Source organism: Mytilus edulis, chromosome 6 (assembly GCF_963676685.1).
Source record: "Mytilus edulis chromosome 6, xbMytEdul2.2, whole genome shotgun sequence".
NCBI classification, from domain to species: Eukaryota; Metazoa; Mollusca; class Bivalvia; order Mytilida; family Mytilidae; genus Mytilus; species Mytilus edulis.
The window spans coordinates 36,971,011-36,986,041 of record NC_092349.1 but is presented as its reverse complement, the minus strand read 5'-3'; the positions used below and the strand labels follow the sequence as shown (position 1 = coordinate 36,986,041).

Genomic DNA, 15,031 nt, shown 5'->3' with positions numbered 1-15,031 from the left:
CATCCTGTAAATTTTCACCATTAAAGAACATTTAAAGTCATTTTGGCAAAATTACTTTTGATATTGATGCCTTTATAAAAGAAGATTTCAAGGCTTAGAATATTAAGGAAACATTCCATCCCCCCTTTTTTCTCAATAGATTGGTAATCATTTTCAATTACGTCAGAAAATGTTGAATTCATTAAACATCTAAATTTGGCTCAAGTAAGCATACACATAACATAAACCAATTAGAATCTCGAATATAAAAATGAATCCACAGTTTGTATAACAAAAAAGCAATCTCGACCCCCTTTTTGTGCTGCACATGGATTCCCTTTTTATAAAAAAATATATTGTTTTCTTTGTTTGGTAACATTCTTCTTATTTAAATTAATAGCTTTACTGTCTGTTTAAGAAAATGAAATCTTATTACTTATTCAAGTAAATGAGATGTTATACTAAAATGGAAATGTTTAATTTGCAAAGGACTTCTACGTTTTATATATAAATAGACATAATTATTACTATGTGCCTGACTGCCTGAGCTAATAGTATACTTATTCTTAAAGAATCAATATTTAGCCCCTGGTGAAAAGTTAGAATTTGAAGTTTGTATTTATTATTGAATTTTTCAAGAAAAAACTTAACAAATGAAAAACTCACCATGCTAATTTTGAACAGGTTTTTAATAATGGCCTACCTTTGGGGATGAAATAAAGGGAAATAGCCCAAATGTTTACAGAAAGTAAGTAAATATTGAAAGTAAACGTTGAGGTCGATTTGAAAAAGGGAGGTAAACAAAAAGTAAGGTAAATATTGTCCCAATTGTTTACACAATTTCAATGCGAGAAGGAGCTAAAAGCTTTTGACGCTTTATTTTGTTTCTTTGTGTAACATTGTTTACTCTTATTCCAAACTTCTCAAAAGAAAATTTGTTCACAGGTTCCTTGCTTTTGTGGAAAGTTTGATCCAAATAAGGCAGACGTTGGTTTTCCCAGGATCTTGGTCCAGAAAGTGTTTGTGTATAAATTAAATTAAACACCGTGTTAAAATTACCATGGTAATGATAAAATTTTATAGAGTCTAATATAAAAGAATTAACTTGTAAGCAAATTGAAGTGTTATTTTGGAAAGGAATTAAATATTTTGTAGAAGTGCAAATGGTTTCCTAGCAACAGCACACCAATTTTTTATTAAACACACAAATATTATAACTGCAATAATATTTCACTTCAAATTAAACTTTAACGACTTTACCAAAGATATTAAACTATATACGTACCACTTCACACTTCTGGTGCAAATATACAATTCATGATAAGAAAGGTCTTCTCCTCCTTTTGGCGAGAAGATTGGTCCACTTTAACGCAGAAGGAGCAAAAAATGTATATATGCATATGTATTAAATTGGCTTAGTTCATACTTGAGATCAAAACTTTCATATCTTTCTTAAATTCTTTTAAAAGTTCTGGTGTATCCATTTAATAAGAAATCTGAGTTGTTGGAAAGTAAATTTCATTGATCTTTTTGAGATTCAATTTCATATTTTGTCCCCTGATTCCCCCCTATTTTCTTGTTAAGGAAACATAATTTGGGCCCTTTTTCCCTCCAACTCCTTATTCCAAATACTCTTCTCTTTTGACTGGGTACAATTTCTTAATAGATGAGATATGATTCACATTCTATAACCTTTTGTCCTTGAAATTTGTTCCTATTTTAATTTTGCAAAAAAAGGCCATTTTATTCTCAAGTTTATTTTGGTTGTCATCTGATATAGAACGGTAACAGTTTATTATTAAGTTATAGGGATATTTGAATGGTATTTGTTACGATGGTCCTGTTACAGTGATGACCTTGTCGACAAGAGTTCTCCCAATTAACGGCAATTTAAAAGTTGTCAACAAAAGAATTTGTGTTAGGGGAATATCATGTTAGAATCTTATTAAAATCAAAACTGAAAGAAATTGGCTCAGTAAAATTTGAAAAAAAGTTTCAAATTGGTCCAATTATAAACTCGAAAACAATTGGCCGGCCTTACTGAAACAAATCTTTTTAATTTAAGTTCCGAAAACTTTCTGTTTTCCCTCTAAATAAAATGTTTCTGTAATTACCCTAATCAACATAGCGTACGGCAATTTATATCGTTTGTTCTCATAATTATTCGGTTTTCTAATAACACCAAAAATCCTTCATTATCTTTGTCATCCCTATTGCATGGTTTGTCATCTCTATTGAAATCGACGAGTAATTATTTTTCATGTACAAGCACTTCAGTATTCATAAGTTAATAACAAGGGGTATTTATAAAATGTTTGCTCAAATCATATGTTTACACAACTATTGTCGGGTTGATCGAATACAAGATCAGTTCTAGCTTGTACCAGCGACATTATTCTTGTAGACTTTAGAAGGGAAGGCCAGGATTTTTTTATACCATAGTTTTAGTGTTTTGTGATTTTTATCCTTCGGAGTTAATATTTAGTCGTAGATCAGAAAAATGAATTTGACACAAGCCATTGCAACTCCAATGCCAGTTACACCAATGCAACCAAAGGTCAGTAGATTGAAAAAAATTTAAATAATTTTTTTTTTAATAACTTTTTTAAATGCAGACATTACACATTGAAATGGGTTAAATCTTTGTTCAGTTAAAGAATTTTTGTTCAGTTAAAAAATAAGTACCCAAAATATTTGACATGTACTGAGTGAGATTAGTTAAAGAATTGATTCTTTGAAAAAAAAGTTTCAAGTTCAAAAGATGGATTTCAATTTCAGATTTGTAAAAGCTTGAAGACGATTTAGTACTTCAGACATTTAGTTAAGTACGATCCACTATTTCTTGGAAGAGGGAAATTTGATCCAAGTAAAAATCAGATTTATTACGACTTTTGACATTCAGAATCGATCAAGGTTTTCTGACTATAGATATCAGTGATTCACCGTATGCATCATATGTAGAAGTATAAAAATAGACTTAACATTTTTTATCACTACTTGTACAAGAAATCCAGTATACCCAAGACAGTCTGACATTAAAGATAAAACTAAAAAATGTTTTAAAAAATTACGATCGGCTTAGCCACAGTTTAGTGGGAGTATAGTACATAGAAATATTAAATTCTTAATTCTGCTTAGATTTCTCAAAGTTGTTGCTGCAGTCTTTATTATCTTTGATTAAGCTCCATCAATGGAGAATTTGTTTGACCTTTCAGCCAAGACCTTACAATTATATGAGATCACATTCAGATGGCTTAATTCTCCCCTTATATATAATGGAAATGGAATAATTAAAAAAAAACATAAACTATATTTGTTACAACTCCCTCAACTCATGATATTATTTTGTGCTGGTGACCTATACAAGTTATTATAGGACCACCATTAAAGATCTGAATTATGTTTTTATGTCATTTGATTTAATTGGCGAGGAAAACAATGACCTATATACATTGTTAAAAGGAATACTGTACATGGTTATTGCCATTTTTCCATCAAAATTGCAATACTCACAAAAAAACAGTTTTACTGATAATTAACAGTACTGATATAGTAATCATAACACTTGAAGTCAATGGATTTTAGCAGTTTGGTAAAGTGAGGCCAAAGTTTGGGTTATAATTAGTTTTGTATTGACAAAAAACAGGATATTAACTCATAATAAATAAACCTAATTATTATTGATGATGATGTTGATAAGGATGAAGTTTCTGGTACCTGAATTTGTCAATAATTTTGCATTTCTATCATTTATAAATTCCAGGTCCTCTGTACTCTTGTGAAATTAGTTTTTCATTTACTCCAAACTTTTTTTTTCTCAGTGAAAATTTTCAGTCAAATCAGGTTCTTCTTTTTGGACGGTTCCATAATTCATTATTGTAATTAAGGTGGTACCTAACACCTGAACTAAAATAAATTTGGCTCGTTTAATTTTCTTTAAATTTTGACAAAGTATTTAGTTTGATCCTTTGACAAAAATATAAAAATTTCAAAAACTTTGAACCAACCGTTTAATCAGAAAAATTACACTGGTTATATAGCAGTTTGACAAAAACTTATTTTGATCATTGAGAAGCTTAATATTCCCTTAACAACGCAACGTCATTAAAACGTTCTGCTGATTTTACAGAGTTATCTCCCTGTAGTGTTAGGTACCACTTTAATAAACCAATTACAGTTAGTCATTGGAGTGATAAAAAACTTAGAAACTTTTAAAAAAAAGATACAGCGTTCACCTCTTGGGACAGCACTCTGAGATTTCACAAAATATCTTACGAAAAATCATACATGAACATTACAGTATCACTCTTATAATATGAGCATATTTTGTAGTAAGACTACTTTTTATGAAAAGAGCCCCAGGTGTATTTAAAAAAGTTTAACTTAAATAGTATTCTTCTGTGTGCGATATTTTTAGCGTTTACCTTTTTTTCATCCCTTTTAAACGATTTTCTTATTCTGTAATGAAAAACAACAGTTTTGATCTTAGCCCGTATCTTTTTGCCTGACTTATTCAGACATTTTGTCCTGAGGAGAATTAATGCTGGGGTCAGTCATCTTTATCGATCTGAACTTGTTCTTCTAAGCTGATATCTATCTTGCATATTAAGTCTGTTTTAACTGTCAAGGCCAAGGAAAAGTATCTCATATGGAGTTATCTTCTCTTTACGAAGATGTATTATTAATTTCCCTATAACATGCTTGGACAAACTTGATTTAGAATATGATATGTGTACATCTTTTTATTAAAGATAGAAATTCAAGATTTACATATATGACTGTTGTCACATCTTAGGACTAATGTATACATTAATTTGAAGCAAAGACGGTTTGATATGCAGAAAAAGAGCTGCATGTAAACTTTAAATTGTTCATGTTTTAAACATTTTTTTCCAAGCTGGACTTTTTATTAAAATTATTAATTATTCTGGGGAAACATGCCCATCAATTGTTGTTCTTTAAAAACAATGCCCCATGAGAAAAGAGTTTGAATTGTCAAGAATTGGTTTTGAAAAATCTTTTAAAAAAAAACCAAAAACATGTCAAGCAATTTTGTCTTCATGAGATCTGTGCGGCTATGCTGGATTACGTTTCAACAAGTTTGATCTTTTAAGCCAAAATTTTACTTTCCATTTTGAAAGCGTTCAAACATTTATTTGTTTTCCATCATTGAGGACTCTCGTTGATAATCTCTCGTGTCAATATTAGAAGTGATGGAAGACTAATATGACAAGCCTAACCTCGAGAATCAATTATCTCTGAACAGGTCGCCATCGTCATGAGAGAGAACTCCTAGAGATATTTTACCAAATCTTTCATAAGATATCGACTACCTGTCAGATAGATTTGTATTCACTAAAAACATCTATCCTCAAACAAATTGAATATCCCGTAATATTTGTATTCATGAACTGCAACTTAATCCATGGGCATAAGAGAATTCTGAGAGAATTAAGGTTAATTTTCATCATTTTTGTCGGAAAACTATCCGATAAAGAGTGGTTTTGTATCAATCACATGTGACATGAGTGACAATTTTAGAGAAAAATGTCTTGTTAACAATTTGCTAGGTTTTCACAGTTTTGTATTATTAGATAATAGGAAAGGACGGAAAATTTGGTAAATTGTGTTTCTGTCAAATTCGGTTAAAAACAAGATTCATTTATAATTGAGCTCTGCTAGCAACAAGTGGGAGGAAGAATTTAATTGTTAAGGCTTGATATTTATTTCTGCCTGGATTCAATCCTAAACTCTTGAAGACTTCTGGTCTTGAAATGAAATTGTCTAAAATTGAACATCAGAATCAATCCAGAAAACTTTTGATAATACATGTATTAGTAAATGAGATGATAAGTAGATATCGCATAGTTTTCCAACAGAAATGAATAAACATCTTGAAAATTGGTCTATCACTACAATAAAATAATTTTCAGTCATGATTTTGGTCAGTAAGGAGTTCATCTACAGTGATGAATTGTATAGCATGCATTGTATTTAATGATTGGTTAAGATTTAAATGAGATGTGACTCAGATCAGGATCCTGTTTGTCAATTGAAAATAGACTTTTTAGCTAGTCCTGAAATAATTATTTTATAAACTTGGGTTGATGTTACAATGTCACTGCCCTAATTGCCCATCGCTGCGACAGGACACTGACAACAAAGACATTCTTTATAGAAGGATCAGTTGCTTGGATAATATGGCTATTTATTTTCCTGAAGAAAAGTAAACTTGTCAAATCGTAATGAATATGTAAAACATTTAAGTGATCAAGTTTGACATTTTGGGGAAATTACTTGGTGACTGTAAAGTTAATTTTTTGTTTATACAATCTTAAAGGGCAACATTGTTTACATATGACTGGAGTCCTTGGTGTTAATATTGTAAAAACACAGAGTTAAAGAATGAAGGTTTGATAGTTATGGTTTTTTGGACCAAGGACAACCTATGTTCCCTAGACTTTATAAGTTAATGTTTAACCAAGGACATTACATTTATTTTGGAACATCTCTGTGTTTTCCCATGTTCTTGTTGTAAATTAATCAGTAACAGTAACAGTTAATAAATGTAATTTTGATGAAGAACTAAGCTTGGTATTTTATAGTGTAAATTTAATCATTAATTATCCATCTGACAAGTCTAGTCTTTGATTTTCAAATAAGCACTGTCACCACAAAACTCTTGTCATTTTGACCCCCCCCCCTTTTTTTTTTTGTTGCATGTCAACTTAATATTTGACTTGTATAGTCAGTTGTCTTTCAAAAAGTCAGTGTTGCTCAAAAACTGGGCACTTAGGCTTCCTCCACCAAAATAAGTAACCACTGTCAGTTGTTCTTGCTTATCAATAATTTTAAAGAGTTTGAACACTTTAATTTTAGTATACAGTAATTTGTACAGCTTAAGCTTAAACACCACATATTTTGATAATGCCGTAGGATATTGTTATTTTGTCTTTCTCTCTCACTAGAGATATTTAATTCATTTCAGAAATAGACTTTACAATTATTGATCTGAAACCTCTCCTCTTCAGGAGAATTTTATTGAGGATAAAAAGTCTTAAAAAATCCTTTAATGAGTTACAAATTTCCTAATGGAATAAAAGCTCCCTCATTAATCAAGGTAATTACATACGATTTGGATAGTTGTGAACATTTTATACTTTTTTCATAACTATGATTTTTCTTGATACATATATAGATTCGATCGTGCTTATAAATAAGTCAACAAATTCTTTTAATTTCACCAATTAAATTCACCAGTGAGTGTCAAAACTTTTCAGTGCCTTTTCAACTATTTTGTAAAACTTTGGTTCTTTTCTCTTTAAATGTCATTATTTCACGTTATGGTCATATTACGTGTTAAAAATTATCGCCTACAATTATTGTTGGAGTCACAACACTTTTGTTTGAACGTGTTTTCATGTGATAGGTATCTTAAAACATACAACGACTGAATGCCTTTTGTGAAAAAAAATCCAAACGCAAATATATAATATTATATCAAACAGATCTTGAAACTTTCATTTTTAATTTAAATATTCCATTTCCAATTTAGAATGTCTTATTAGATATCTGTGGACCACACATTACAAATTGGAAACATTTCAAAATAGAGAAAGTGAAATTGGACTCTGTTGATCTTGAAGTGATTTGATTGTTGTGCAGAAAAATCCTATTTTTAGCCATAGCAGAAATTTGTAAATTTAACGGTTTAGTTTTAAGTAAATTTAACTGGCTATTCCAGATCCTAATGATATAAGTTTTATGCTTATTTGGCTAAGTCAAACAGTCCCAAAAGTGTAAAATTATGTCTAACATTATTATTGGACCATAATATATGATGTAAGTTCTGTCATTTTATTTATACTAAAAGGTGTAAATTGTAAATTTAAAACTATTTTATTGTTGCTCAATAGTATGATATATGGTCAACATACTTTAAGTGGTATAGTAAGTGGTCTGATAAGGGGTCACTTGTGGATAATATTTGATTAGGTTAGGGGCACCAGCACAGATGAAATTACTTTAATTGTAAATTATTTGATGGTGATTTCATGTTTAAAGATTATAAAAGATAATGAAAGATTTTGCCATCAAAAAAAGAGAAGCCAAGTTATTATTAATGTTATTTGTTCTGTTTATCTAAATATATTATAAGATGTCCCCTAATAAGTCCTCTTTTATTGGGCCCCAGATAAGTCAAAAGATTTCACACTTCCAAGTCTACTTTCTTAAGTAAATATTATGCTCAAATAAAATCAGGAAGGGTAGAGATTGTATATGGTGCCTTCTTGTCATCTAGTGTGATATAAATTGGGGAATATAACCTTGTTTATCTGGATTGGCAAGATTGGGTGCTTAGGCACTTAATGCAAATGTATTCACATGTATATGTTTGATTTAGATAACAAATACAAATTACACTCTCCCCCTTTTTTTCTGTTTTCCTTATCCGTAGTAAATTTCACTTATTTTGGTTCAGTGTGGTGTTTATAATGTAATATTGTCTGAAATTAGCCCAAAACATGAGCAAAACCCATATTATATATATTTATAGTTAAACTATTTTTAGAAGAAAATGGTACAAAGCTTACAATGTATATGTCAAAATTTACAAAGTATGGTAAACAATTTTAGAGGTTTGATTTGGCTTTTGTGTGGAATACTCCTTATTTCTTGTTATTTATGATAAATCTACCAATTCTGAAAAGCATCACCTATATACACCCTCCCCCTTTTTTCCAGAGTTCAAAATCTACATAATAACAATCAAATGTGAGTCATATTACAAAAGGGTCATGTTTGATTATTGGTACAGGTATAATAAAGATAAAGGTATAAAATGTTTACCTGTGTTTTACCTGTAATGAGAATGACAGGTATTAAGATTGATAATCTATTAAAGGACCCAAATGACCTTCCATTAGACTTTTACACAGACAATTGACCCTTGATGTCACTAATGAAATGCATGGTCATTAGTACAGATTTTGTGGTCTGTGATTTCCAATATCTTGTTTTATGATTGTATTTGCATGTATTTTGGTATGAGGATAAAAGTTCCCATGAGACTTTCGGTCTACTAAAGTCATGTCATGAGTAAATGAAATCTGTGTGAATATTTTTGACAGTTGTCCATCAGCAAGAAAGATATAAGATGGGCAAAATGATAAAATCTGGGGTGGAAATATATTGGTGAAATTAAAAAAAGACTGATATTAACACCTATAAACTTAAATTGGAATTTTATGCTAAAATAAGTAGGCTTGGGGAAAGTGCAGGGTGAGAGTAAAGGGGATCAAGGTACTGTTCTGTAGAAGACAAAAATAATTGTTTACGGTTGAAAAAAAGCACACTATGATGTAAGCTGATTTCCCTTTGTCTTTAAGTCTTAATGAATTTGAACTGTTATTTTTACCTTTTATTAATGGCTGGGAAAATACCTTTCTCTACAACAGAATAATTTGATTGCACAACAAACAGAACCAGCTGCAACATAAAAAGAAAAACCTCATTATACTGAGAAAACCGCAACAAAAATGTAAATGTTGCTAGGTGGTATCTTGTTTATCATCTTAGTAATATTTACGTCATTTTGATTCGCGAGTAATTAGCATGGATATGACATAATATCCAATGGGGCACACCAATCGTTCTTGATTACATCACAAATCGTTTGTAATCATTTGACAATTAAAGCATTTTGTGCTAATATTAATCGGTTCATTGTTTCATGATTTATGAATACTCTGAGGAATTGCTTGTATTTGACATTAATCTGAAGAAAATGACAAATGGAATTGTTACCATTAGAAGGCTTTTGAAAGTAAATACTGCATGGCATTTTGTAAACAAGAGTTTAAGCTGAATATAACTGTATGATGTTAATACCAGAGTAGAAGGCAACACTGCACATGTTTCTGGAAAAGAAATTTAATTGATGCCCTGAAAAAAAGGAAGTTCAGTTGTCAAAGACTTTAAAACTCTCCATGTAAACAATTTGAGTTATTTTGCCAAAAGATTCACAAGATTTTATTTTGGTGGTTGTTCAATAGACACACCATACATTGTATTCCACTATATCAAGTCCATTATGAATTTGTCTCTAATTTGTTCTGTTTATGAATTAGATAAGTTGTAACTTAATATAGCATGGTCATCTGTTTGTGACATGTTGGACAACTGGTCAAGACATTTAGAAGGGTTGATGTGAAAGATAAATCAATATTTAAAATCCATATACAGATTAAATATTATAAGGGCAGACGTACTAATGAAAGAAACCTGAACAATTGATGTTTGCACCAACAGAGTCCAGTACTTGCACAATTTGCATATGGTTGTATGCAAAAGATTATATAAACAATTTAGGCTTTAAATTCATTTAAATTGTACAAAAACTGTAAGTTCACAATGAATTGTGCAACCCTTTCAAATAATTAGGATAATATTGTAAACCAAATGCTGACCTTTCAGTAATATATATATATATGTTATTATGTTCATTTCTGTTGCTAGATGTTAGTCTCATGATGGTAAACTCTACATCTTTTACATTGTTTTTAATATGAATTAAAAGAAGTGTGGGATATAGGTCACTGAGATTACAATCCAGAAACACAATTCAGTATACCACCTTTGCTTATATAAGCAACATGACAGGTGCCACATGTGGAGCAGGATCTGCTTACCCTTCCGGAACACCTGAGATCACCCCTAGTTTTTTGATGGGGTTCGTGTTGTTTATTCTTTAGTTTTCTATGTTGTGTCATGTGTGCTGTTGTTTGTTTGTCTTTTTCATTTTTAGCCATGGCGTTGTCAGTTTGTTTTAGATTTATGAGTTTGACTGTCCCTTTGGTATCTTTCGTCCCTCTTTTATGTTGTTGTATAAGCTTACATTTCGGTCAAAGCATTTAGTACAATGTTCTAGCACATTAAAAGAGCAAAACTTTTCTCATGCAAATAATAAGCTCATTGCAATTGACTTTACTAAAGTATTGTACATTAATGCAAATCCTGTGTACAGTAGATCTACTTTAGAAATTGACAGCCGATTCTGAAATTACCCCTTGTAATCATTCCATAACGCTAAGTGCTTGAGATGTTATTAGGGCATATACTATCCAGGATAATTGTCACTACTACACAGAAGTTATTATTTCAATGGGCAATTAATGTACGTTTCTTTACACACAGAAAAAAATGCATTTTTGACGATTAGTTTGCAATTAAGACATATTCCTTTGTCACATCTGTGTAGGACATGTATTAGTTAATAATTACGTGTTCTAAGAGATTGGTAAGAACAATTGACAACTTGGTAGTACATCTTGCTGTTAGTGTGTCTGTCTTTCCATGGTAAAGATCTAGGCAAATACCAACTGACTGATGATCTAATGGTGTTGATACATTTAAAAAAAATACCAAATTGGCTTATACTCTACAATGAGATCCAAAATGTGAGAGAATATGCAGTACCCACCTTTCAAAACAGCAGTATGTGTATTTCTTAACTAAAGAAATGTGTGTAAAATATTTGATTGTACAAGGGTAAATGTTTTAATGTATGTATAATTAAAATTTTTGTTTTTTTATTTTCAGATGGTTACAAGAACAAAGAAGATATTTGTTGGTGGTTTATCAGCGTCAACAACAGTAGAAGATGTCAAAAATTTCTTCTCAGGATTCGGCAAAGTAAGTGATGTTTATTAATGATGAATTTGAAAGGAGCATTGGTACTAGGATCTTGTAAAAAAATCATACTCTTGACCCTCTGTTGTGGAGGTGTTACATATAAAAACATGAACGAAAAGTCCGCCAAAATAAAACAGTCCTGCAAAATCCCTGAAAATCAGACAATCTGGAAAAATCCGGCAAAATCAAACAATCCTGTGTTGGAAGAGCAAGAAGTTTGTTGCAGATTACGATTGTCAGAAGGACACATGTTTGAAAGTTTTTGTCAAAATTCAAACGGTGTGATTAAAAGTCATTTTAAAATTTTATTTAAAAATGAGTCCTATTTTCTTGTAACTCATGTGAATAAGCAAATAAGAGTTGGCATGAATTAAATATTCTGTAAAATCATCCAAGTCACATCTGGTGAATACCTCCATTTTACACTCATCAAAGATTGCAGTAAATATCACCCTGACATGATTTTACATTGAAATAGCTAACATTATATTTACCGATCTTAATATAGACTCAAAGCTTCTATCTTTAATTGGCCACACGTTAAACAAATGTAAATTGAGTATCAAGTTTTCATAACATGTTTTTCTACGTTGTTTTGGAGTGATTTTTTTTGAATCGGTTCCAAAGTTGAAAAGTAATTATTTACACAATAGCACCTTTAAATATATTGTTATAAAGAAGAAAGGAAATACAACACTTAACCGTTCAATTTGTTCTTGTTCAATGTTAAAATTCTAATCAGGGTCGTAACTTATGTGTACATTCGCCATAAAATACTTTATTGTACGAAGGTCGATTTCAGTTTTTCATATCAAATTTGAAACCCATTTCACCTACAGATTGTCATAAATATGCAACAGTTGCATAAAAATCTAAATTCAAATGTCTTTTCAAAAATTAAACAATTTTCAAAACAAATTTTTTCAAAAGAGCATTTTGAATATACATCTGCTGTAATACATCTTTACACAACTATAATTCCTTGAAGCACATTCCTTGCCATCAACAAATTGCTGTGAAAAGAAGGTAACGTGGGTCTTAACATCTTAATTAAACTGTAGCCGAGGTCATTAGCAAAGTCAGAACATAAGCGATAAAAAAGTTAGTCATGTAATGAGGATAATAATTGATGTAAAATCGTATGTTTTCATGTTCATGCATACTGTACAGAATTTAGCCTCTAGGGATGAAGGAAAATAGAAAATTAAGCTGTTTTTATGGCATAGACTTTTGCTTTGACCAGTTTTGTCTATTTTCTAAGAAATTGTAAAAGGCATAAGAAATAATACCTCGTAAACTGTTATGGAGATTCTCATTAAGTTAGTGTATCTTGGCAGGATGGAGATTGGTTCCAATTTTAGTGAATGAGGTTAGACTTGTGTTTTCAGTAATATTTGATTTCTAGGTTTTACAAAAGTTTGCATACAAGCCTATAGAAAGTTTTATTTCAAAATGAGAAATAGAGGATGTTCAAAGTCAGGATAAACTTATCTTCTTCAAACTTTTATTTTTCATTTCAAATTACATGTGTCTCACTACTGACAGATCTTCTTACTATAGGTTTACTGCTTGTTGATTATTACTAATACAGAAAATCAATTACCCTCCCTCACTTAAGAGTTAAAGAATTATTTCTTGAAAATGTCATGAGAATTCATCTCTAGTCTTGTGTTGCAACCTGTGAAAACTTGCAGTAGCCAGCAAGAATCAATGAAAAATGTAAATACGATTGATACCAAGTCCAACCCGTTTTAATATTCACATATTTTGTTGCTGCACACTGTTTTTCGCAACGTACGTTAGATATTAAAATCAGTATCTCCGATTGAACAATGTTGATGTGGTAAGGAAAATCAATTTGACATGAATTTTGTGTTTAGGAATTGACAATAATTATATTTAAATGAAAGGATCAGGCAATGGCGTGTGAACATCGTTTGAATCAAAATTTCGTCAACGAAAGGGTTTCAATTGTTGTGGCCTAGTATAAACATTAAACCGTTAGTATTCACATGAATTTTGATATCATGTGATTGGAATTTTAAAATCTGCGTCTTTTCTGGTTACATGAAGCGGAAAGTTGATTTGGGTGTATTTTATGAATAGATGTATTGCTTTATTGGAAATAAAGATATTAGTTGTTTAAGGGCAAAGTATCTCGTACAAAATGCTGTTTTGAATTAAAATCTTCTATTGATGGAAGTTAAAAAACCTATCTATTATGTAAAGCTCCCGAACAGAATTAGGATGTGAAAGCTCCACTGTTTAACAGGGAAATCATGCTTAAAGATTTGAATAATCAGAATTGGTGATGAATAGATTAAGAGATAATATTATGAAAAATATAAATCATCCATTTATTGACCTGTTAAGAATTTTTTTTCATAAATGTTGAATTCTGAATAGTTAAACAGCAGTGTCATAAAAAATTAAAGATACCTTCAATATTAATATCATCTACTCAATAATGTGAAAAAGGGTGGATATTCATTAATCTAAAAAATGTATCTCAACTCTATATAACATCTTAAGAAATAAAATAATTTGTCCGAACAATTTCGAAAACCATTTTTCATAACCATGTATATCTTTTGCCTGCTTTAGACAACGGTTATAGACAGAAAGGAAATTCAGGCTTAGACAAAGACTTGAATTGGATAGAATCCTTTACATAAACTCCTATCCACAGGGAAAGGCATCTTCCGTCATAGCTAAAATAGAAAAAAGTTATTCCCATTAACGGTTTTTGTACTATCTATGAAAGTAAATTCAAAACATCCATACCAAAGGGAAGCAATTGAGTTGAAATCAAATCTTTTATTACACAGTAATTACTTTTTAATGTATACAAATGTGTGTGTTTTTGTTGCCACAAACATTATGTATTTGTGTGTTTAGGTAATGGTCCCAGCAATCATATTATGCGATGTCATTTCATATTTGGTTTAGGCTTTAGATAACTGTACATAAGTGACAAAATTGGCTATGTTTACATTGTGGTTCTCGCTTCGATGGAGCAAATCCGCCTACTTTTGTTAATGTGAACTATTATGGTTAAAACTTATAAAAGATAGAAATTATAAATGCTGATCAGACCACTATTATATGAGTCATGTTGTGGTTTTGACAAATAGATAGTACATCTTTTCAATTTTTTTCATGAGAAAACTTTTATTAAAAAAGGGAAAGTTAATTTTTACATATATACAAGGAAATGCAGTTAAAATACTTCTAGATGAATTAATGCTTCATTTGTATATTTATGTTGTTCATTTTGCCATGTCAATGCTGTATACCCCACATCTCTGTGTTCAAATAAAAATATATATTTATGTTTAAACAAAAATATAGGGAATTA

General features: G+C 30.5%; 1 protein-coding gene across 5 annotated transcripts in view; it reads left to right on the top strand.

Annotated features, from left to right (window-relative positions):
- LOC139529053 (RNA-binding protein Musashi homolog 2-like) overlaps window positions 1–15,031 on the top strand; it is a 105,539-nt gene that overhangs the window by 18,137 nt on the left and 72,371 nt on the right. For 4 of the 5 annotated variants that reach the window (XM_071325298.1, XM_071325299.1, XM_071325297.1 and 1 more), the window contains exon 6: window positions 11,581–11,673. In XM_071325298.1, the coding sequence (XP_071181399.1) occupies window positions 11,581–11,673 (93 nt within the window). Of the gene's footprint in view, window positions 1–2,320; window positions 2,537–11,580; window positions 11,674–15,031 lie in introns of those variants that run through there. The other variant, XM_071325300.1, reaches the window with a different exon arrangement.